Below are 22,854 nucleotides of genomic sequence, written 5' to 3'. Positions count from 1 at the left end.
TAAGGAAGGGAGGGAATCTCCTGCTGACATCAATTTTTAATTCCTTGAAGTAGAAGAAGTAGAAGAGAGTGGCTGTGTGGCCTCCTCAGGGCGTACATTTGCGTGTATATTAGTATTTATTAGTAATTAAATTTCTATGTTAGTCTGTAAGCCATAATGCTGATGATTGTCTTTTTAAATGAATGCATTTGAATATGGCTAGGAACCGGACAAAGAGACTATCAAATACATTCATTAATAAATAATATCAATACTGTGCATTTGTGGGCTGAAAATTTTTTTAGCTTCAAAGAAGAGCTTTCATATCTATGATCTCATTTCACACTACATAATATGATTTTAAAACTCCTTTCTAGGGGCGGGTTGTTCCACGCATGCCCAGCCCGGGTGAGGATAAGGAAGACCTGCCTCAGGCTACCCAACACGGCTTTGCAGTTCAAGGTGCACGCAAGTCCGGGTCCCCTTGGGTCTCTCCCTGCTTGTTAAAAAACTAAAGGCAAAGATGAAAAAATACGCTAACTTCAAGCTGTGCTGAAAGCACACATACACTCAGGGCATGAACAGGGGAACTAAGGAAGTGAGGCTCCTTTCTGTCTTTGGAGATTCTACAAACTGAGCCATAGATAATTTCAAACTAATGTCTGGCATCCAGAAAGCCCAGAATTGGAAACATTTAGTCTTCTGGGACTGGAAAGTCAGTTCCTGTTTATTTCTCTACAGCTGTGACTTTTTTCCGGTCTTCAACACTTTTTCTCCATGCGTGTGCCTTCATTTTCAAGAAGATGTTTTTACATATTCCTCCCTGAGCTTTTAGCTTTTCCTGTATGAATTCCTCTGGAGTAAAAGCCCCATGTCACTGTTTTCCCTAAGGCTGGAACGTGGACCATGAAGTGCCCTTACTCTGAATTTGTTAGAGGGTCATTTAAAAAATAACACAAGTAGAAGAAAAAAAAAAAAATCCTTGGTGATGAGACTCTCCGCACCTCCCAGTCTGTATCGTCCTGAAATCAACCACAGTGTTTCCACTTCACAAGAATTCCGCTGTCACCTTCCCTCGAGTGGACAGGGTAAAGATTGCTTCAGAATCTCCTACCTGGGTATCTGATGAGACAGCAGGACACTGTAGGTGGTGGTAAATTCCTTCACCCTGATTGCTCACAAAGCAGAAATAACTAACCTGTGATGAACTATTTTAATTCTTTTATTTTGGAGGGTTAGTGGAAGGACCAATAACCCAGTTTACAACTATCAATCGGTCCCACCACTTTGCCATCACAGCCCTGCCCCTTGGGACACTTTGACACAGGTTTAGTTTCCTACAAGATCCAGGTGCCCTTGGAGAATTAGCCTCACCTTGCCTGCTCTTTTGCGTAAGTGTCGTACGTTCTGTGCCTTTGCAAGCAGTGGGTGCTCAATAAATACTGAATGAATGCAGCCTAACATCTATCATTTGGTGCCACTGAGTCTCATTTCCTCTATGTAAAATGAGAGTATTGGCAAATGGCTGCTTTATATCTTCCAGTTTGAACATTCTATGGGTCCTTTTGGATAGCCATTTAAAATGATCTCCTGGGACTTCACCGGTGGTGCAGTGGTTAAGACTCCACGCTTGCAATGCAGGGGGCCCGGGGCTCTATCCCTGGTCAGGGAACTAGATCCCATATGCATGCCGCAACTAAGAGTTCACATGCTACAACCAAGGAGCTGGCGAGCTGCCACTATGGAGCCCGCCTGCCGCAACTAAGACCTGCCGCAACCAAATAAATAAATAAAATAAAGTATATACTTTAAAAAATAAAATAAATGAATAGTATTTGAAAAAAATAATAAAATAATCTCCCATCTCCAAAGCTGTTTCTAAGCAACAGAACAGTACTTCCCTGAACTCGTTGTTTGACCTCTTCAGCCTAAAAAGATGTTTCTCCCTGAGCCTGCAGCATTACATTATCTGTAATACACATTCATTTATTATCTGGTGACACATCTCATGTTGGTATTTAGCTTTTCATCTGTGTAGATCCTGCCCTTTCCTTACAATTAGAGTGTAAGCTTCCCAAGCCAGATACCTTATAAAATGTGCTCTGTAAATATGTGTTAAATAAATAGATATCGCATCAAGAAATCATCTATAGGGAATTCTGGGCCTAAGGGAAGCAGAAGAATCAACGGTGAGTCCCAAGTTTGTGGTTTGGCAAACTTGGTGTGTGTTGATGCTGTTCTTCAAGAGAGAGAATCCTGCAAGAGGAACAGGTTTGGAAGGAGGGTGGGGAGGAGGTGAATTTAGTGACAAGCTGCATTCTATACCTCCTTCTTCGAGATCCTCAAAGAACATTAGCCAAGTAACAATTTTGAGACATGAGATCCTGGACAAAGGAACTTATTTTACTGTGTGTAGCCTAGAGCTACAATTAAAATAATTGAACATGATTTTGGACACACTGAAATAACACAAGAGAAGCAGGGCTATGAAGGAAGCCTGCAGAACAACTAACTTTTAAGGACTGGCCGGAGGAATTTGAAAAGGAGCATCCAGAGATGTAGGAGGGAGTTTTCACCCCTGGCTTTTAATCCTGGCTCACTCCTTCCACAGATACATGGGAAAACCAACTTCCATCTCTTGCCAAGGAACAAGAGAGCCTCTGGGCTATGCCTTGGAAAGTGCAGGGTTCTTTGGAAGAAAGAAGGCACTCAGGCACTTCTAGTCCAACTCTTATCACTCTCTCTTCTCAAAGAAATCACCTCCTTTGCTAAAAGGAAGCCCGTATCAACATGCTCAAATCCAAGACCATGAGAATAACCCAACATCCACTCTTGTAACTATAATCTAACTATATATCTATACATAGTTATATATGTAACTATAAATTAGATCTGATATAGGCTAAGACAATACAAAACCTAAACAACACAGAAAAATAAATGATCTGAATAAGTTAGTTATCTGACTCACTTCCTGTCTTCTGGGACTATCCTCAAACTTCCCTTTAATGTTTCGTTTCAATCTCAACAGCATCTGTTTTTTTGTGTTTTTGTTTTGTTTTGTTTTCAATATCCCACATCTGTGTATGGAAAGTTGAGAAAGGGTGAAAAGGACAAGAATGGGAAAACGCAAGGCAGTAGTTTATGTAGGGCTCATGCTAGTGGGATTGTACAATGTAGCCACTTTGGAAAACAGTTTAGAAGTTCCTTAAAAAATTAAACATAAAATTACCATATGACCCAGCAAGGGGTATGGGGTTTCCTTTTGGGGTGAATTAGAGTGTTCTAAAATTAAATAGTGGTGATAAATGCACAACTCTGTGAATATACTAAAACCACTGAATTGTACACTTTCAAAGGGTGAATTTTATGATATGTGAATTATATCTCAATAAAGCTATGGACAGAGGATCTGAACAGACATTTCTCCAAAGAAGACACACAGATGGCCAGCAGTACATGAAAAGGTGCTCAACATCACTAATCATCAGGAAAATGCAAATCAAAGCCACAATGAGATATCACCTCATAGCTGTTAGAATGGCTGTTATCAAAAAGGCAAGAAATAAAGTGTTAGCAAAAATGTGGAAAAAAGGGAACCCTTGCGCACTGATGTTAGGAATGTAAATTGGTTCAGCCACTATGAGAAACAGTATGGAGTTTCCTCAAAAATTAAAAATGGAACTACCATATGATCCAGCAATTCCACTTCTGGGTATTTATCTGAAGGAAACAAAAATACTAACTCAAAAGGATATATGCACCCCAATGTTCATTGTAGCTTTACAGTAGCCAAGACATGGAAACAAGCTGTGACCATCAATGGATGAATGGATAAAGAAAATGTGATATACATATATGTATATATACACAGTGGAATATTATTCAGCCATAAAACGAAGGAAATTTTGCCTTTTGTGACAACATGGATGGACATTGAGAGCATTATGCTAAGTGAAATGTCAGAGAAAGACAAAAGATAAAGATCTCACTTATATGTGGAATCTAAAAACAAACAAACAAACAAGACCTAAACTCATGGATACAGAGAACAGATTGGTTGTTTCTGCCAGAGGTGGGGATGGGGATGGATGAATGCATGAAAGGGTCAAAAGATACAAAACAAACTTCCAGTTATAAAATAAATAAATCCTGGGGATGTAATGTACAGCTTGACTATAGTTAATTACACTGTATTTTATATTTTAAAATTGCTAAGAGAGTAGATCTTAAGAGTTATCACAGGAAAAAAAACTGTAACTATGTGTAGTGATGGATATTAATGAGATTTAATATGGTGATCATTTCAAAATATATAAAAATATTGAATCATGTTGTACATCTGAAACTAATATAATATTATATTATATATCAATTATATCTCAGTAAAAAAAGAAGAAAATTCAAGGTGGATAAATACTCTCTTTTCAAGAAAAAACATTCTCCAAATAATGGAAAATCAGTTACCTGTTGTTTGCTAGTTTTTCGTCCCTCAAATGCTCTGTCACCAGTGGTTTACCTCCAACAGCTGTATGGCAGCTGAGAGACAGTCGTTCTTATCCCCCATTCATTTTCTCTAGAATAAATTGAGGTGGTAAAATTAATCTATCTCTAATGAGATCTCTTTTTCTGCTAGAAGCGCAAATAACATTCAACTACTGGTTTCTGATGGATTTGTACCCACAGCTTTGTCTTTCCATTTCTATGACATCAGAAAGGACATGGTTGTTTATGCAGTTTATCTGTACATTTTTAGGTCACTTTTCTATTTTTTTTCTTCACATCTTTATTGGAGTATAAATGCTTTACAATGTTGTGTTAGTTTCTGCTGTACAACAAAGTGAATCAGCTATACGCATACATATATCCCCATATCTCCTCCCTCTTGCATCTCCCTCCCAGCCTCCCTATCCCACCCCTCCAGGTGGTCACAAAGCACCGAGCTGATCTCCCTGTGCTATGCGGCTGCTTCCCACTAGCTCTCTGTTTTACATTTGGTAGTGTATATATGTCCATGCCACTCTCTCACTTCATCCCAGCTTCCCCTTGCCCCCCGTGCCCTCAAGTCTGTTCACTACATGTGTCTTTATTCCTGCCCTGCCAGTAGGTTCATCAGTACCAGTTTTTAAAATTCCACACATACGTGTTAGCATACGGTAACACGAGGACGAGGGCCTCCCCGGTCCTGCTGGACCCCTAACCGTGGGTGGGTCCCGCTGGGTGTAGGAACTCCTCCCCTCCCCCAGCCGCCCCTCAGGGGTGCTGGTCCCGTTGGTCCGGCCTTTACTTTTGCTCCCCTTCCCTCCCTCCCACTCCCTCAGGACCTGCGTGGCTGGAAGGGTCCTCGGTGAGCAGAGGATCAGATGCGGGATCTCAGCAGGTTCCCAGGGGCCCAAGTGGGCAGGGGAAACCTGGCCACGCTCCCTTTTGATCCTCTGCCCTCTCAGTGGTCCCCCACTTTCCCTCTTCGGGCGTGGGATCCCTTCCCCTCCCCCAGCCGCCCCTCAGGGGCACCAGTCCCATCCCGCCTCCTCCTCTCCCTTCACTCCCCCCATGTCCCAGGTCCTACCCGGTCGCAGAGGGTTCCTCCCGACCCCTTCGGTGTCCGTGGTCCCCCACCGGTGCCTGGTAGGTGCCCTAGTTGTGAGGAGACGCGAACTCTGCGTCCTCCTAGTCCGCCATCTTGACCCCAGCCCCTCCCCCACAGGTCACTTTTCTGAAAGTCAGCTTTGTTAGGGTATAATTTATGTTTAGTCAAATTCACCTTTGGAAAGTTTCCAATTCAGTGAATTTTGGTGAACGCGTACAGTCATGTAATCACCGACACCCTTGAGATATAGACTATTTCCATCACCCTAAAATGTCCCTTTGCAGTCACCCCCTTTCTCCACGTCCAGGCCCTGGCAGCACCCCCCCCCCCCCATCTTACTTGATTTCTGTCCTGAGGGCACTCTTCCATCCCTATTTTGTGTTATCATTTATCTTTAGGTAAGTCTCTCTACCACGCAGGATCCTGCTTTGTATCCCTATAGCGCCAAATGTACCTGGCACCCAAAATGTACTCAGGAAATAGGTGCTTAAAAAATAAATGAATCACTTGTTTTTCAGATTTTGCCAAATCATTTCAGAGACTCTGCTCTCTGATTTCCAGGATGTGACGTTTGAAAAGGGACTATTAATGCTGGGGAAAGATTTCTCCTAGAGTTTTAATTTATACAGTCTTTAAAAAAAAAACTGGGCCACAGTTATTTCTAACTTCAGAGATTTTGCTGAGCATTTCAACCATTTCCTTAGACTTGGGACTTACAACTTTGTTTGCTCAACCAGCACGTGGGCCTCTGACCTCTCAACCTGAATAAATAGATGGAAATAGAAGCTGGGACCAAACGCAGCTGCTGCTCTCTCCTCCCCCTGTTCTTGCCATCTCTGACCCCTCCACCTCCATGGGGCATGGCCCAGCGTATCCTCCGGAGCTCCCCTGAATAAGTTCTATGAGATTCCAGACCCATTTCATGGATGACTCCGGGGGTGGAATCTGACGTTGGCTTTAACGTTTCTCATCATGCAGGGTGTGACCCAGCTGCAGCTGGTTCATCAGGCAGGCTCAGATTCCTCTGGTCCTTCCTAATCTGATTCCTCTTCTGTCTTGATGTGCCTCCAAAAGTTGACATTCCTAGAGAAATGACAAGAAGAGGTGCACAAAGTTCCCCCTTGTCTGACCAGTTATCTGAAATGGCCTAGTTCTCGAAGGGAACCGCCCTTTCTTGAAAGGTGTCGGTGCTTTCCTCCAGACTGGCCAGTTGCCCCAAGCCGATGGGTCCCTATGCACTTTCTGTGGGTTGGCAGTCCTTGCTAGGACCTCTGCTCAGCTGGCAAAGGCCCAACAGCTCAGGCACATGAGAGACCACTTTTTCCCTCTGGGGAGGTTGTACCTTACCTCCCAGATGAAGTCTTGGTGCTGGCATCAAATTGGTTCCAAATGGAACCTCGTTCCCTTTGTCCCCCTTTGCCCTCACACTTTGCCCCGTGGCTTCCCTGGAACAGCTCCGGTGAAGGACGGTTTCTGCTCCAGGAGACAGTGCACGATGTAAGCGCATCCCTGCCAAACCTTTCAAAGACTGAACTCCTGATACAAGGGAGGTGGAGGTGGAGGTTTCTGCTACCTACTGTGGTGCATTTGGACACATGAAGTAATTGTGTAGTTCATAACCCTGTGGGCAGATAAAGTAGTAATCAATGGAAGGGAGCTAAAGAAATTCTTACTACAGTAATGATGACAGGTTTGTGTATGTGTGTGAGAGAGAGAGAGAGAAAGAGAGAGGGAGGGAGAGAGAGAGGAGAGAGGGAGAGAGAGGGAGAAGATGGGGGTTGGGAAGGGAAGGTTCAGGGAAAAAGGGAAAAACAAAAGGGAGAAAGAAAAAAGAAGGGTTAAAGTGGAGGAAAGCATATGTCCTTCGGGAGGATCTTCTAAAGCTGGGACTCTCAGACTTTTGTTTTATTACTACCATAGCAATAAATGTACTTTACTCCACGCAGGGGGCGCACGCGCGCGCGCGCACACACACACACACACACACACACATATATAGACTAAAACAGAAAATAAGTTTGCGCGTAGCCAGCTAGAAGAGTAGGGCACTTATTTCCATCACACATCATTGCGTGTGGCGCCGGGGGCGCTAGGGCAGCCCGCCCCCGGCTACGCCCCGCCCCACCCGCCGCAGGGTCCCCGCGTCGCCAACCCCGCGGGGGAGGAGAGCGACCGGGGCGCGGCTCCGGGCTACCGGCTGCAGCTCCCGCGGCGGCGGCGGCGGCGGATCCAGACGCGACGCGGGATGGAGACAGACGAGCAGGGCTGCGTGCGCGCGTCGTGGCACATGGTCGCGTGGAACCTGAGGTGAGTGCGCGCCGCGCCCTGTGCGCCCCGGCAGCGCCCCGCCGGCTCCGGCTGCTCGGAATGCGGCAGGGAGGGTACCGCCGGGCGGTGACGCAGGGCTGGTGGCCGAGCGCTGACTCCCGGGGCTTCGGAGGCCCCCAGAGCTCTGGGACGGCTGTATCCTCAGCCCCAACCCCTACCCGCGCCAGCGAGACTCGCGCGTTTGATTTTTCAGGAACCTATATCCCTTTGGGGCTTCTGAACTAGAGATTCCAGAAAGCTGGTTCAGGTTCCTGTGCCAATCTCTTATCTGCCTTGACATTTTACTAACAGCAGGATGGATTTTAAAAAATAATAATAGTGACAATAATAATCGGTGTTGTAGTCTTGGAAGGCATTCTGTTAGGTCAAGGGCCTATCTGTGTAGATGGAGAAGGGTCGGAAGGCCACCTCCCTGAGTGTGAAGCGTCTGGCGTGTAAAGAACACCTCTCCATAATGCAAGAGATGAATGGTACATTGAAACCATAACTTGGCATCATTGCCTGTGCCGAGTTCTTATATCCTTTAAATGTGAAATGTGTAGGTCAGCACAGGTTTTTCATTTTCTTCCTTCCATGAATCCTTGGCTTGAGCAGTCATCTTAGACTGCCTCAATCGACCAGCAATGTACTAACAGTCTTGTTTGCATTGAAGCCAGGTATTGGTTGGAGACCTTGGACCCAAAAGACTGCCATGTCTTGTTTTGTTTTGTTGGTGTGGGAAGGTTTTGGCAGTTTTGTTTACCTTTCTTCTTTCTATTCCTTTGTTTTGCTTTGTTAAATTTTTGTTGATTACAAGATATCCAAAAATCATATCCAGGCACAGGAGACTTCACTTTGGAATGTCTGAGTGGTGAAGACAGACACCAATGTCCTTTCTTCTCTTCCTGCTGTGGCTGAGGGCAGGAAGCAGGGAGCGGCCCTCTCCTGGCCCAGCGGTGCAGGCCGGAGCCCCCTTTCTGTGTTGGATCTGAACACTGGTCAGAATGTCCTGACTGGCTGCACTTTTCACCATCACGGGCCTTACCTCCCAGATACGGTTGTTCTGGGAAAGCTAGCATTTACCACCTTTTAGCAGATGGCTGGATTATTTAACATTTATTTGGTAGAGAATCAAAGCTGCAGTTCACATTTTTAGAGAACAGCCCACTTTGTTGATAGTGGAGTGGAGATGGGGATTTGGGGCCCCTTAACTTGCCTTCGTAGTTACTAAAAATAATTCTCGAGATGCTTCGTGAAAGAATAAAATCCTTGGGCATTTCTTCATCTGAGCAGAAAATTACTGATCTAATTTAGGCCGTGCTGAGGCACAGACTGACATCCAGCATCCCGAGTCCTTTTCGTTTCCTGGAGCCTGGTTAGTTCAGCAAACATTCATGGAGTGCTTGCTGTGCACCTGGAACAGTCTGTAGCTGTGGCTCTATCGTGATATGATGTGAGACTCAGGGAGAACATTTAACCATGATGTTTTCAGTGATTATTTTTTAATGCCTTGAGGATCTATTTATTTATTTTACAAAAGTCTCAGCAGATGTAGTTGCTTCTGAAGATGGATGGGCCCAGGAAAGTCAATCTCCACTTGCAACTGATTTTCTTCAAATCAGAAAAATGGAAACCATGTTCAGGAAAGAAGTTGGGGGAAGCCGAAGGGCTGTTTTCCCCTTCATTTCTCCCTATTTCATCCCAAGTTTTTACTTTTCTAGATAGTGCTTAGAAAATCCCCATGAGAAGGCTGATAAGCTTATCCATCCTCCCCAGAGTACTGGACATGCCTCTCCCTATCAGGCACTCACCTAGGCCCTGGGCACACAGCCATAAATAAAACAGGCAAAACCCCTGCTCTTGGGGAGCTCTCATTGATTAATTTTCAGTTGTATCAATAATTCAAAACAGAGAAGGAATCCCTTCCCCTGTCCCCCAAAGCTACCAATAAGCCTTGCTTCCTTCTCCCTTGTGAAAGAAATACACTCTTCTTTCTGTTCTCAACCTTTCATTCAATGAATATTTATGGAGCTCGGCCCTGTGCTAGGCAGAGTGGAATGTAAAAGCAGTATTATCTGTCACGTGGTTCTTGTCACTGGGGAGACAGGACTGATAGTGGGAAAACAATCAGAAAACAATTAAGGGTCAAACTGAGGCCCCGATTATAATTAGTGGGAGGGGTGAAAAGAGGAAAAGTCACCATGAGAAGATCTGTCTAGAGAAGCTTTGAAAAAGGAGGGACACTTGAGTGGATGTGAAGGAAAGAGAGGATTTGGTTGGAAGGAAAGAAGGGAGGAGAACACAGACGTAACTTGGTGCTTGGTGAGTTGGTGATCAATACATGTTGGCGGGATGAATGGGCGCAGGGTGGATGTGTAGCATGTCTTAATATTTGGAATCGTTGTCTTGCCAAATGTGGTCAGAGTTGGGCTTCCCAAAGCTGGTACCTCTGAGCATGAAGGAGAAATGATTTGCCCTGTAGCAGCTGGTTCCACCAGGTTTTGCCAGTAAGAATCATCCACTTAGGTTCTGTAGCCCCTGTGGGATGCGGTGCAGTTACAGCCACAGCTAATCAAAGAGCAGGCGAAGAACACCAAAGCATCAAGGTGGCTGTTTGATGTGCTGGCCGTGAGCGAGGATTGGGCTGAAACTGCATCCTCCGCTCAAATAAGGTCTATTAGCCACTGGTGACTTTTGATCCCCTATTGATCTGGGGGAAGTCAAACTGACAGCCCCCTAGTTAAAAGGAGCCGCTGTGCATTATTGATGCTGTGAGGGATGTGGTCACTGTTCTCTTCCTGCAGCGATTGTCACAGAAGTGCCTTGAGCTATTTGAGAGAAGGGTCCTGTATGAATTATTCTTTAAAAACAGAAACATATTTCCGTCTCTTGCCCCTGTTTCCCAAGCACCCTGCTACCTGCAAAAGGTAACTTAGCGGGAGACTAACAGGCAGGATAGTGGGAGTTCAGAGAGTCAGGAAAAAGAAAGCCAGAGCCAGTCAACTGGAAGGGAGCATAAGAATTGAGTTCTGCTCATCTGTCTGGGCTTGATCTGTGGCTCAAAGTGGCTTCTCCGGGTTTTGATTTCTTATCTCTAAAATCAGAACAGCCATATCCTCTGCTTCCGACCGCCTTCATGGAGGCTATTTTAAAGTATGAAGCAATCATTTTCGTTTCTTTCTTGCTGATTTTATGTGTAGGCAGTTGCCCGTGGCTGATGTATTTGAAGAGTTGTCCGTCACCCTTAGCCTGCTTATCTTTTCCACTCCCAGCAGAATTGCTGGGAATTCATCAGAGAATCGTTATCTTCTGCCTCCATGCCTTTTCCAAACATGTATAAGTGCCCTGATTTTTAAGTTATTAACACTTGAGGGAGAATTTTTTTAGAGGTCTTTCTTTGATGACTTTGGTTATCTTCTGAGGATACGGGAGCAGGAAGGAAGAAAGTGGGAGGAAGGAGGGACCCTGAGAGGAGCAAGGGTGCAGAAGGGGAGAAAAGGATCCTGAAACAACTCTAAGAGCTGAATTTTACCAGAGCCCAGCCTTGTTCCTGGGGCTCATTTTTGCTTCAAGGATGACAAGTAGAACTCACCAGGACTGCGACAGCTCATTGGAGATCACCATGGAACTCGGGTTGTACAGACCTGGGTTCACGTGGCTCTGCCGTTCATTGGCTGTGTGACCTTGGGAAGGGTCCTTAACTTTTCAGCCTCCTCATCTGCAAAGTATAGGTAATAACAGTTGTCTTCTAAGATGCCTCTGGTCTAGCAGAGGAATCAGGGCAGGGGAGACAGTGCATCAGGAATGCTTTCCATCCCCTACAGCCTCACGATTTGATTACACTGATGGTCTTCACACTGACCGTTCACAGTAGGGAAAGGGACTCTTGTCATGGACGATGTAGACAAAAACTGGGAGCAGGAGGTGGTGACACTGACCTCCTGTGTCCCTCGTTTCTCAAAGGTAGGAGACACTCAGTCCTCACGGGAGATGTGGCTAGAGACAGAGGTAGCCTGAGTGAGCCCTCATGGACAAACCATAGCTTGTCTGCTGGTGGCCCCCAGTTTGGATGGTTCGTGTCACAGGGGGCGGTACAATGAACAAGATGTGCATGGCCCCCCGTGTCCCATTCCCTGACCAGGCCCTGCTGCGTCCAGCCTCCAGGTCCTCCCCTGCACCCCACGCTGCTCCTCATGGCCCCGCTCACCAGGGATGTCACCTCAGATGTGAGGGTTTTGTCTCATTGCCTCATTGCTTCCCAAGACCCAGCCAGAAAGGGGGGGGGGTGGGAATCTGACGATTATTCATTCACTGCTTTAGACTAATACTAATAATAGCCAGCACATACAGCACTGAACTGTGATGTGATTGAAAACTGGGGCAATTGTTAAAACAGTCTGAATCCTGTTTCCTGATGACTTCGGGGTCCAGCCTTGGTCTTCTGTGGGGTACACTGGGGAGACAAGTCTGACTCGAGTACATCCATGTCCCCTCCCGTCCTGTCCTGTCATACCTGGGCTTTCTGAGCAGCTGGTAGGGGCCCTGACTTATTGCTTTCCTCTCCTGGTTCTCCCTTAGTGCCTGGTCTGGATCTGCCCTAATTACATACAGTTCTGTAAAGGATTTTGCTTAAATGCCAACCTGCCTGTAGTTCCCAGTGTCAGTCTGTGAAATCTGATTTGGAGGTTAAAAGGAGAAACAAACCAAGACAACACTTGGACTGATTTTGAATACCTTGTTTGTTTCACAGTATCTTACAGATCTTTCCCATACTCCTGTTCAACACTCAGAAGAAAAATTGCCACTCTGTGTGACAGCTTTACAAGTAAATCATTAAAAGAACATATTTTCCCTCCTCTGATGCACATGTTGATTTTTTTCAACTTTTGTGAGTATGTACCTTTTGTGAATTTCCCTTTATATTTTTTCCCAAATAGAGAACTTACTGCCCTTACAGTTATGGCATAATGAAAAAGATATGTCAGTTATAAAATTGTGGCTAGACTTAAATGGTCTGAAACCTACTTAATATTGGCTTTGGGGTCTAGGATGAATCCTTGCAAACTGTTGGGATAGATAGAAAAATATGGCCTTTTGGGTAGGGTTTCAATTCAGGAGCTCAGTCTTCAAATTGGCTATTCATCTGTATACCTTACTGCTTCCTGTATTCTGTGCCTTTTCTCTTCCTCTTCTTGCTGTATCCCTTGAGAGAGAGAGAGAGAGAGAGAGAGAGGGAGAGAGAGAGAGAGGTTGATGTGAGAAATCTATTTTCCCGTGTTTTTTCTACCAAGTGCTGCGTTAGTCAGTGCAACACACAGTTCTTCTAGCGCACAGGTGATGCTCTCACCTGCATGTCTCCAGGTGTATGTTGATCTTGGACATTTCGTGGCTTATGGCTAATGACTACGTTTTACTTAGTGCAAAAAGTAACTCATGACTTACGTAGCAAAATACTCATTACCTTCTTCTAGACCCTCTTACTTTTTAGGTGAACGGTCTCCTTTGCTTTTCGCTTGAAACGGGGATGAAGGTTGAATAAACTCCATTAGAGGCTATAACACTGGTGGTATTTTTAAGTCTAGCTTTAGTTTTTTTTGGGGGGGGACAACTCTTTTGCGGGCTAGTCCTAGTTTATAAAATAAAATACTTTGCTTGGAATTGAGTGTAGTAGCTTGCAACTTAGAAACATGTCAATCATAAGGCTAATTACTTTTTTTGATTGTGATTAAAAGACATGGAATTTGATTCTGGGAGTTGATAATGAATTCTACTTTCCAGTCAAAGCACCATTTCTTGTGGATCTAAAGAAACCGGAGTTAAAGATTCCTCACACAGTGAACTTCTACATCAAAGTTGAACCTAGGGTGATTCTGGGAATCTGGTGAGTGCACTGATTGGACCCTGGCGTGCTTGGTGGGTGTGGCTTTCATATCACAAGGGCAGAGGTGAGCAGTGCTGTGTTACTTGCCTGGGGAGAGGTCGGTGTTCCTTGGAGCGAGCTGTTCCACACACCTTCCCTTTATATTGAAGCTTGACTTGCTTGCATTTGCTTTTCCGGAATCTTATGTTGGAGTGTGGAGTCTTTCAGGTGCCTTGGCTCTGTCTTCTTCCCGGCCTTACTCCTCACCCCCTTCCCACCCTGCTCCAGACCCACTGGCCTCCATGTATAGAAGCCATGCTCTGTCTGCAACATTTCTTTCTCTCTCTCTGCTCCCTCCGTTCCCTCCTTTTGCCTAACTGCCTACCCATCTCTTGGGTCTCATTTTAAACGGTAATTTTCAGGAAAGCCTTTCCCCACCCCCGCATTTTCGGCATATGTTAGTGCAACCTGTGTTTGTCCTTTACTGCATTTATCCCCACTGTAATTGAGTAAGTGCTTGTGTGATTATCTGATTAATGTTTGACTTCCTTATGAGACAAAAACTTCATAGGTGGGGGACTTTGTTGGTGGGTTTCCATTGCTCAGCACAGCACTTGGCAGAGGGCACTCCATAAATACTTGTCCATCAAGGCCATGAGCATCCTACCGTCTGTTTTGCTATGCTGATCTCAGTATTTTCTTCTGTTTGGTTCACCTGCTTGTTCTTGGTTGCCAGTTTTCCAGTGCTGTTTTATATTTCATCTCCCTGAGTTTAAACATGTGATCACAGAATGTTTAGGAACCAATATGGATGGGTTCACATAACTTCTTCCTAATCTGCAGGGTACAGTTCCATTAATAGTGTTGGAATTTGAAAACATCTTTATTCTTTACTCTTGCCCCATCAGTCCTTGTTTGGTGAGTCAACTGTCCTCATGACCGGCTCATCTAGCTGGCAGCAATGCCCATCTTTGCAGTACAGAGGCCTTGGGGTTTGATGTCAGACTTTTTGCCTCTAAATGATTGAGAGACTGGGACTTCCCTCGTGGTCTGGTGGTTAGGACTCTGCACTTCCACTGCAGGGGGCATGGGTTTGATCCCTGGTTGGGGAACTAAGATCCCACATGCTGCACGTGGTGTGGCAAAAAAAAAGATTGAGGGACTGAAGATTTATCATCACATGGCCAGTTCTCTAAGTCTCCTGGTGACATGTCATATGGCAGTGTTTGTGTTATCAGGGTTCATTCATTGGTTTAACAAGGTGGAGGAATTGGAGCTCACTCAGGTGTTTAAAATCACAATGTCACTGGGTTTCTTGAGTAGAACAGCTTAATTTCATGTTCAAGTTCTTTTCTCCTACCTAAACTGGTTTCCCTTTGTTTCCAGTTTGTTTCTTCAGCCAAACCAATAGCAGGTGGCAAATATCTATTATCTTTTACTTGTTTCCACCCAGTGGATTGCATTTCAATAAACCACACCTAAGAACTGCAGTCTTGGAAGCATGATTGGTATAGGAGTCAGAAGAACTAAAACAGTAAATGGATAAAAGGGGTTATCTCTGGGCATGGGAGAGGTGGGGTAAGGCAGTAGTGGTTTTCATTATAAGACGTTTGTGGCATTATATTTTAATTTTTACCATGTGCATATATTACGCAGATAAATATTTGTATGTAAATATATTGAATATTTACATATAATAATTCATTATATATTCTAATAGTTAATATATAAACATGTAAATATAAATATGTATCTGATTGACACAAGGAGGGTTTCGGACTTTGGCGAGGATAGAGAAGTCTTCTCTCTGTCCATGTTGGCGGAAACCTTTCCTTGCTTTTCAGGCACACAGTTTCTAGCTGCCGGTTGGGAGGATGCTAGGGGAAGGGCCGTAGCCGCTCTGAAGCAGCCCTCCATGACGGCAACGCAATTATTGTTTATCTTCGTGGCAGTGCAGAACACAAGTCAGTGCCTTTGCTTGGATTTTTTTTGTTTTTTACAGAGAGAAAGAGTATTTCAGCCCTGTGGGGGAATGTAAGGCAGAGCTCAGTTTTTAGGTCTGTAAGCATCCCTCCACATATTTTTTTCCCTTTGTTGAAATTTGAGGGTGTTCTGGCAATAGGCTTCTCTTTTAAAAAAAAAAATCTATATATTCTATATGTAGAATAATGTGGATCCTTAACTGAAAGGGAAACTAACTTCCAAAATTTGGATACTGATTTCAAAGAAGGCAGTGGTTCCTTTACTCCCTAAGAGTGTCGGAAATGATGGATCAAATCCATGGACAACTGGATAGGGAATAGGCATGAGGTATGGAGAAAAGGAAGAGCAATTTCCACATCCGTGGTCTTCTCACAGAACCACATGGAGATTCATTTATTTGGCATGAATCCTATTCATCAAAAGTATGGATTCCCTAGGAGAGATCACCTGGAATTCTGATCACGGGTACTGGGGGCCCCCTGACTAATCCTAGTCTGGAATACGGATGCCTCAGCCAGCTCTCTGTGGTCCCAACCTTGCTTGGTAACCAAGAGCACCTCCCAGAAGGCCGGCTCTCCTTTGGTGCGCTGCCAGGCCCTCTGTGGGCCTGTGTCATTATGGTGGGTGATGAGTATTGGCTGTGACGGCGGGTCTCAGCATGGGGGAGGGGCGACGTGCCTCAGAGACCCGCAGACCTCGCTCTGTCTCTGGGGGGACACTTCAAACTCAGTGACAAGGTCTGGAATCTGCCCCTCGGCTCCCTTGCCTCTGTCTCTTTTACTCACTGTCTTTTTGTGTCAGACGATGGCTTTCTCAAGACTTGCCTTTGCTCAAGGGGCTTTCTTGAGGTGTATGTTTTAGAGTCACATTTACAGAGATTTCCTGTGAAATCAACATTTTTCAACATTGCTTAACATTGTTCTGATTGTGTAAACTTGGGCACGGTGTTACAATGCATTTTTATTTAAAGGGTCATGTGAATCACATAGTCACGTCTGCCCTCTGAGTGAATCCGCTCTTGCCCTCAGTTATCCCAGATTTCCTGGCTTGTGGTCAGCTGCACCTTCCTCTGTCTCCTGCCCGGAAGTCTCAGCTTGCTCTCAGCAGTACTGAGCTGGAAGGAGGCCAAATGACAGATCACAGGGAACCTTGATGAAAACAGTGGTTCTATACTTGGGATCCATAGAAGCCCCAGAGGGTCCACGAACTCCCAACCCAAAATTGTACACAAAATTTGAAGAATGGATACATTTTTCGGGGCAGCGGGGCCATAGCTTTAATTACATGTTCAAAGGGCTCCATGACCCACTAAGGTTTAAGAAGAAACTTGGCTCTGAAACAAATTCAAATGGTTTTTTAAAGAATCCTCTGCCTTTTGAATCATCTTTATCTCCCTTTTATGTGGTTAATAGAGAGTAGACTGTGGTTCTTTTGGAAGAAAGTATTTCTTGTACCTCCAGGGCTGTGAGTCTCTCTCCTTCACTTCATCTTGCACCTCATGGCAGAGTGGACAGGATGCAGGCAGAGCTTCCTTTAGTGAACTTGATTATATCATCCCTTTTTCTGAAAAGCCACTTTCTGGAACTTATTTTCCTTTAGCTTCTAGAAGTATTCTTAGAAATAGGTTTTGCTGTGCAGCAGTGAAAGCAGATGGATTGTCAGCAGTTCAATCAAATGCTTACGTTGAGAAGCGCTAGCGGTCCGGGCAGCCGGTGCTCACTTGGGGGAAGGCAGCAGCAGAGGGGCGCTGTGGGTCATTCACCCTGACACAGGCGCGTGGGCTATGACACCAAGAGGCATTGGCCTCTCTCCTGGTTATTTGTCTAACCTGAAAAAGAAAAGGCGTGAGATCAGATGCCAGCAGCACGATAGTGATTTTTGTTGAATTTGTCATTGTAATTCCTAATTCTTGCTCTTTTTTTTTAAACCTCTACAAAGACTTGAGCTAGTAAAGGAATGTCTGAAGGGGCCTCAAGGCACCGATTTTATGTCTCCATTTATTCTTTTCTGGGCTACAGCCCTAAGGTCTTCCTCCGCCCTCAGCATGGTTATCTCCTGAGAGCTCCTGGAGGTGAGGGCGGGTTTGTGGTGTCTGGGTCTAAAGTCCCATGAGTAGACTTCTCTTCCAGCTTTGACCTTGGGGGATCAAAACAGACGTGAACATCTCTGAGTCCCAAACACTTTAATGAATTTGTTCCTTTCATCACCAGATGGAGTTGAATTTATTTGCTAAATATATTAAGTGCAAAAACCACTCCTTCTACCAGAAACAACCTTTTTGGTGGTATGGGATAAAGATGTAGAATGTCTTCTCTTAAGTCATTCAGGCCCTTCTTCAGCCCCATAAAAGGTTGGGCGAGGGAAGGTGGCCACACCTTGGTGTCCTCACCAGCCTGCTACAGACTCCAGTTTTTGGGGGCAGCCCCTGCATCTCCCAGCATGAGGAAGATGGCAGGCTCTCCACCTCGCCATATCTGACTGAGAGCTGGCTGGCGGGCTCCTGTTTATGCCCTCCCACACTCCCCTAGGGTAGTTAGTAATCTCTCCCTTAGGTGATTCAGCTGCTTGTCTAGTTATTGATCCCAAGACCTGGTCTCTCCTCCCACAAGCCAGCTCCCACCCCAGAGCCCTTTCCTGATTTCACAGCATTAGTGGGGCCCGGAATCCTGCCAGGCCCAGCACCCCAGCACCTTCTTCATCCTCCCTCCCCTGTTCAGACATGGCCATCCTCTCCTGTCTACGCCCCTCTCTCATCACTCCGAGGAGTGGTGGGCTGGATGCAGTTTTGCCTGGGGTGATGATGTCTATTAATTTTTAGGTTTGCTTTCCACCCTGAGCTCCACTCTTTGTACTTCCCTAAGTGGGATGGTGTGGTGCTGAGGTCTGTGGGAACGTGTACTTTTTTCCCCTCCTGCTGTTGGCCAAGGTGAATTGTATGTCTCCTGTGTGCTCAGGAAGAAGAGTTGTAGGGGCTTCCCTGGTGGCGCAGTGGTTGAGAATCTGCCTGCCAATGCAGGGGACACGGGTTCGAGCCCTGGTCTGGGAAGATCCCACATACCGCAGAGCAACTGGGCCCGTGAGCCACAACTGCTGAGCCTGCGCATCTGGAGCCTGTGCTCCGCAACAAGAGAGGCCGCGATAATGAGGCCCGCGCACCGCGATGAAGAGTGGCCCCCGCTTGCCGCAACTAGAGAAAGCCCTCGCACAGAAACGAAGACCAACACAGACATAAATAAATAAATAATAAATAAATTAAAAAAAAATTTAGAAAAAAAAAATATTGTCACCATCATTAAAAAAAAAAAAAAAAAAAGAAGAGTTGTAGGTTTGTAGGTGTAGGTGTGAAAAGTAGCCAGATCAGCCTTGCGGTGTGTGGGGTGTGTGGGGATGGTATGATAAGACTTCCTCCTCCAGGTAGGTTCTGGATTCCACACACACCACAGTCATCATTTCCCAGCCTGACCAAACTTACCTAGCTCTTCATTTTCTCCTTTGGATAGGCGATTTCTTTTAAAAATTAAAACTTTGTTATTAAATTGTCCTTCCTCCCTCCCTCTCTCCCCCTTTCTCATTCATTCATCACTTCAATCACCCAGCAGAGCTATTTTCATTGATTTGCATTCCCACCTAGTTTTTATCTCTATAAAGTTTTTCATATTACTGATCGTATCTCTATATACCTTTATGTTGTGCTCTTTTACTTAATACCATTTAAAAAATATTCTTCAGCGTTTCTCCATAGTCATCATAGTTACCAAGTTAAAGGGTGATCATTCTCCATTATATTTATAGGCAATTGTTTATTTACTTAAATATTTCACTGCTATTTAATATAAGTTTTTTTTTTCTCCTTCTAAATTCTTTTAAAATAGTATTGCTACAGAAAATTTTAAGCAGTTAGTTTATTCTTCTTTTGGAATTTTTTTTTCCTGGAGATTAATTCTTAGGAGTAGGATCTGTTGCTTGAGTTGCATTGTCAAGTGGCTCTTCAATTTATGGCACCACAAACAACACGTGGATGTTCTCGTTTCCCCGGATGCTGAACTGCCCTGTGTCTTGGATAACTTGTTTGGAGGGAATGTAGTTTAAATAGATGTTTAAAAGTTTCATTTACTTCCTCATCATTAGTTCAGCTTGTATTTAAAGTTCAGTCTCTCACATCTATGCAGTAGTAGGGGAAGCACAATGTTTGGACACAGGCAGGCCCAGGTGTGAATCTTGGTTCTGCGGCTGGCCATTTGGGTGTCTGTGAACAAGTTACTTAAGCTCTCCAAGGCTCAGTTTCTTTTTCTGTAAAATGTGGAGAATACATACCTTGTAGGACTGTTGTGAGAATTAAGTAAAGATTTAAAAGTGCCTGCACAGTAAATTTTTATCCCCTTTTATCTCCCTTCTCTTCGTCTATCATTGTATTATTTTTTCATTTAAAATTATGTTTTTATATTCTTTTCTCATTTATCTATTTGGGGCTGGCAGTGGTTTCATGTAATCAAGTGATGTCTTTATTTTTGATCAATACTAACTCTTTATCTGTTCATACTTAATATAAATATCTTCCCGTTATTTGCTTGCTTCTACTACAACTCTGTGTGGAGTTCTTATCCTCCAGGGAATTCCTAAAAAAGGCATTTACTATGTACCAAGGTACTTTAATACATCATCTCATGCAATCTTCCAACAATCCTGAAGGTATTATTTTTCACTTCTCAGAATATATTTACACAGTTAGATGTTAAGTGGCTTGCCCAAGGTCAGACAGCTGGTAAGTGACAGAGCCAGGGTGTGACCCAGGCTGTGTGATCCTATTCTGCCATGCTGCTTTCCTTCTTTCCCATTGAGCCTGATCTTCTCAAGTTTGAAGTCAAACACCAGATTCCAGAAACGCGTTTTTCCTTACCTATTAAACCATCATAACCTGGATTATGGAAGTGTTGAGGAGGTGAGACCACCTTTTCTGTTTACATCTCCTAATTAAAGTGATAACAGCTCCTTTGTCATCTAGGTGCTGAGTGACGGTGGTTTTCATGTCTTGTCTGTTGACTACAGAGGTATGTGTTAAGAACAGTGTACAAAGATTTTTCAGTAAGAAGGGGCCTTTTGATGGCCCTCATTTTGGAGGCAGTGATATTGTGTTTGCCTTTCCTTGCTGCCAGGGTTCGGGGACTCGACGGGTAAACCCACGGAGGATGGGCTGACTGCGGATGCTGTTTGTGTCTATGAGTGGACCGAGGCGAGAAATGGTACCACCCCTGTGTGTCTCTGGGGCCACTCTCTGGGAACAGGGTGAGTGGGGTCTGAAGAGTGGTGCTTAGGTGGGTCCTTGGGGCGCTAGTGTCATATTATAGGCAGCAGTGAGCAGCAGCAGGACCCTTGAGCTAGGAGATGGTTTCTCTCAGGTTCCACGTGTGGCTAGTGACCTTACACCTCAGCGTGCCTGTCTGTAATACAAGGGAGGGTATAGCTCTCTGGCTATCTATGACACTGAAGCCCATTCCAGAACTCTCCTTGAGAGTTTTAAATGAAAGCATTCTTGTTTAGGGCCAGTGGAACCCCTTGAAATCCTGTGCAAAATTTTGTGTCTATGCACATTTGAGGGTCAGGAGCTTTCATCAGATGCTTATACTGGATGTTGCATTTTGTACTGTTTACTTGACTGTTAAGTCACTGCTTCGCATATGTACTAATTTTCATTGCTTTACAGAGTTGCAACAAATGCTGCAAAAGTTCTAGAAGAGAAAGGTATGATAAAGTGCTTCTTTTACGTGGTATAATTTCTTGGCTTGATGTGGGAAAATAAAAACAGTGAAGAGACTGTTGTGCACAATCTGAACACAGAGATACGTAAAGCACCCCAACTTTAGACAGTTCCTGATAGTCTAATAAACTCTCTTTTTTCTATTTAATATATACAATACCTGCTTTGCAGAGTTATGAAATTAAAAGTAAACACTAAGGAAAGAGTTAAAATTACCTTAAAAGAGCCCTCACTGTGAAGTGATAGTAAGTGTTGTTATGGAGTAATCTGGATTACAGGGGAGGAAAATAATGCATTATGAAATAATAGGCAGGACTTGCTTTCTGCAGCCCTCCTTACATAATATTTATATCAGTGTTTCTCAAAGTGTTCTGAGAACTGCCTTCATCACAATCTGCAGGGGGTGTTTGTTAGAAACACAAGCGACAGCTAGGTGGATCCTAGCTGTCTTCATGAACTGGAATCTCTGTGACTAAGACCAGGTGATTTTGATACGTGTTAAAAGCTTGTAATCACTTGCAGTACATCTTAAACTTTACTTGGCAATACAGGTCAGGGTGAGTTACGTAAACATTTTAAAGTGTGTCACCTGCTATACACAATCTTAATTACTTATGGAAATAAAAGAAATGTCATTTCATTGCTGCTCCTCTAAATTCTCATGGCTCCTTCAATGTTGACAATGCTGAATTACCTAAATTAAATTCCCACATAAATGAATACTTCACTTCCTGGATAATGCAATTACCTTAGAACATTTTAATTACACTAAGTCCCCAACTTATGAACTCTTGCTACCATGTATTTTAATTTTCTCTATATTACATACTCCATAAAAATTATTATTCTCATACTATAAAGTCAGTATTTAGATTTACCCTTTTCTTTGCTGTTTATTATTTCCAGCATCGCTGTGCTTCCATCTGGGATTTTTCTTCCACCTGTCTGTTGGCGAAGATTTCTCTCAATTTTGGTCTGAAAATGTCTTTATTTCATCTTCATTTTTGAAGGCTATTTTTACTGGGCACAGAGTTCTAGAGTGGCAATAATTTATTTCAACCTTTCTAAGATGTCATCCACTTTGTTCTCGCTTTTACTGTTTCATTAGAAAGTCAGCTGCCAGTCTTATTGTTGCTCCTTTAAAGATAATGTTTACTTTTTCTTTTGGTTATATTTGAGATTTCTTTTTTTCTTTGTTTTTCAGCATTTTTACTCTGATTTTCCTAGGTGTTCTTGGTACTTATCCTGCTTAACTGTGGCCTGATATTCATCCATTTTGGAAAATTGTTGGTCATTATATCTTCACATATTATGCCTGCTCCATTCTTTGTCTTCTCTTTCTCTGAGACTATAATTTTATATATATATATATATATATAT

General features: G+C 44.0%; 1 protein-coding gene and 3 long non-coding RNA genes across 7 annotated transcripts in view; 1 reads left to right on the top strand and 3 right to left on the bottom strand.

Moving 5' to 3' along the window:
- Positions 1 to 7,107, bottom strand: part of LOC309654449 — a 42,121-nt gene extending 35,014 nt beyond the window's left edge. For all 4 annotated transcript variants that reach the window (XR_014260253.1, XR_014260254.1, XR_014260255.1 and 1 more), the window contains exons 1-2: positions 5,549 to 7,107; positions 4,447 to 4,555 (exon numbers count right to left, since the gene is read on the bottom strand). This is a non-coding gene — a long non-coding RNA (uncharacterized lncRNA). The remainder of the gene's footprint in view (positions 1 to 4,446; positions 4,556 to 5,548) is intronic.
- Positions 7,108 to 12,597: 5,490 nt separating this feature from the next.
- LOC309654455 lies at positions 12,598 to 15,484 on the bottom strand. The gene is made up of 2 exons (XR_014260262.1): positions 13,845 to 15,484; positions 12,598 to 13,079 (listed from the first exon to the last, which is right to left on the bottom strand). It is a non-coding gene; the product is annotated as an uncharacterized lncRNA (long non-coding RNA).
- LOC309654457 lies at positions 12,732 to 18,700 on the top strand. The gene is made up of 3 exons (XR_014260264.1): positions 12,732 to 12,768; positions 13,655 to 13,757; positions 18,674 to 18,700. It is a non-coding gene; the product is annotated as an uncharacterized lncRNA (long non-coding RNA).
- Positions 16,660 to 22,854, bottom strand: part of PYGL (glycogen phosphorylase L) — a 56,912-nt gene continuing 50,717 nt past the window's right edge. Inside the window, exon 21 of the mRNA XM_082448395.1 lies at positions 16,660 to 17,547. Within this exon, the coding sequence (XP_082304521.1) occupies positions 17,535 to 17,547 (13 nt within the window). The 3' untranslated portion in view covers positions 16,660 to 17,534. The remainder of the gene's footprint in view (positions 17,548 to 22,854) is intronic.

This window comes from Balaenoptera physalus (genome assembly GCF_965194825.1).
Source record: "Balaenoptera physalus genome assembly, chromosome: 2".
NCBI lineage: Eukaryota > Metazoa > Chordata > Mammalia > Artiodactyla > Balaenopteridae > Balaenoptera > Balaenoptera physalus.
This window is presented reverse-complemented; position numbering and strand designations above follow the sequence as displayed.